Source organism: Nematolebias whitei, chromosome 5, assembly GCF_014905685.2.
Source record: "Nematolebias whitei isolate Nwh7 chromosome 5, NemWhi1, whole genome shotgun sequence".
NCBI classification, from domain to species: Eukaryota; Metazoa; Chordata; class Actinopteri; order Cyprinodontiformes; family Rivulidae; genus Nematolebias; species Nematolebias whitei.
In genome coordinates, this window is record NC_056502.1 from 42,964,841 (window position 1) to 42,966,898 (window position 2,058).

A 2,058-nucleotide genomic window follows, 5' to 3' on the forward strand; every position below is an offset into this window, starting at 1 on the left:
GTTTTTATTTACAAAAGAAGAAGAAGACGTGTCTTCAGAGGTTTTTGTGTTGTTTCTTTCAGTAGTTCTTGGTGCAGCGCCCCCACAGGCGAGCGGGGGAACAGGTTGGTTCAACAGGTTGACTCGACTGCACAGTGCAGTGTGAATGCAAACGCACCAGCTCAAATGTAAACAAAAGCTCATGAATATTGGTCCCGAACTGAACTGAGTCTACCAGACTATCTGGTGTGAAAACGACCTTAGTGTCAGACCTGCATTCTAAAATCTTTGAATGAGCAGCTTTTGAAAATCAAACTATGTTTGCGTGCACAGCTTGCAAAACTGCATTCATGACTATTTGCCAACTCGTTGCAGTCCAGTGAGCTAGGAACAAGTTGTCCCGAGTGGTGAAACTAGGTAGTAAAAGAATTGGTCCTCAACAACATACAGATCTGTATAGTCAGAATCGGGAAGATAAAGCAATATAATGTAATATAAGCAAATACAATGACCCAACTCATCCACTGCAACCATTATTCAGGTTGGTACCATCTGCAAGAAGACTGGTGGTTCCTCTGGTAAAAACAAATGGATACAAAAAGTCATTTGTTCCCTCTGCTGTGAGGGTCCTTAATAAGATCCTATTTAAACGTAGCCTCACATGACAAAACATTGTCTGCTAAAATGTTTTATGTTTTTAATGAATTGTGTATTTTAGAATGTTTTTATTGGGTTAGCAAAGCTTTTTAAAAGTTTTATGGCATTTTTAACTTGTGTTGTTTTGTATGTATGAGCCAGATATCAAAGAGAAATCTCTATCTCATGAAATAGTATGGACAATATAGTTATATTGATTGATTGATTGACAGATTGATTGGTTGATTGGATGGTTGATTGATTGATTGATTGATTGATTGATTGATTGATTGATTGATTGAATACTGAAAACTGAGACATGCTAACAATAGCATCACTTATAAGAACAAAAGCTTTATGGTACTTCAGTCTAGACCAGCCTAGAGCACCAAAAATCCTGAGTATTTAATTCAATTCAATTCAACTGAACACAATAATAGGAACAAATAAGCTAACACTTTAATCTCAACATTTACACTTTGTTCTTAAATTTAAAAAAAAAAAATTCCCCTGGGGCTTGATAAGTTTTTAAATATGTCAATAGGTTTCGGGTATTTTATTTAGTCAGTTTCATAAACAAAAAAAAAAAACAGATTTAAAGTTTATGTGGTTTTAGCTGAGAGTCATTCCTAGCATGTGCTCTGAGTGCTGCTCACCAGGGAGGTATCACATTCTCACAATATCACATCAGACCAGTAAACTCAATGACCATGTTTGACCAAAATAGCTACAATTTTATTATTTCTCAAAATCTGATGATTTAATTCTAAAGATGCGTTAAAGGTGACGGGCAATATGCTCTTTTTTAAGGAATGGTAGGCCTTTAAATTTATTGTGACACGTTTTTTTCTGCTACCTTAATCTACTAAATATGTATTTATTGCACCACTGTACGATCTTTTGTATTAAGCAAACTGATCAACATTGATGTACCATGTTAGATCTGATTTTTACACATTCTTTGTGACTTGTTTTCTCTATAGGACTGTTTGAATATGAAAGCAGATAAAAGTTCAGTGTTCTGGACAATAACCACAGCGAGGATGAACGGGACCGACAGAACAACATATCAAGAGGAGGAGCTGCTGGCTAACTCCACCTGGACCTATCACCAGAACTACACTCTCTCTCCTTCCCTGCTTCAAGACAAGACTACCACGCCCAAACCTGCGTCATGTGAGCAGGTCCACATCGCTGTTGAGGTCCGTGTCTGTCTGCTTGTGTGTCGTTGTTTCTAAACTACAAAATTCAATCATTTAGTACCGTTTTATTTTTATCCTTCACTGTTATAACATTTTTATTTTAATTAAGTGCAAGTTTGCACTTGTTTTATCTGGGTGGACTTGCAGTTTGTTCAGAGTGTCCCATGCCTCCCTATGACCTGGAAAAAAGAAGAATAGATAGATAGATAGATAGATAGATAGATAGATAGATAGATAGATA

General features: G+C 36.4%; 1 protein-coding gene across 1 annotated transcript in view; it reads left to right on the forward strand.

Annotated features, from left to right (window-relative positions):
- The first annotated feature begins 1,652 nt into the window (after positions 1 to 1,652).
- Positions 1,653 to 2,058, forward strand: part of mc5ra (melanocortin 5a receptor) — a 182,269-nt gene continuing 181,863 nt past the window's right edge. The window contains exon 1 of the mRNA XM_037677185.1: positions 1,653 to 1,817. Within this exon, the coding sequence (XP_037533113.1) occupies positions 1,659 to 1,817 (159 nt within the window). The 5' untranslated portion in view covers positions 1,653 to 1,658. The remainder of the gene's footprint in view (positions 1,818 to 2,058) is intronic.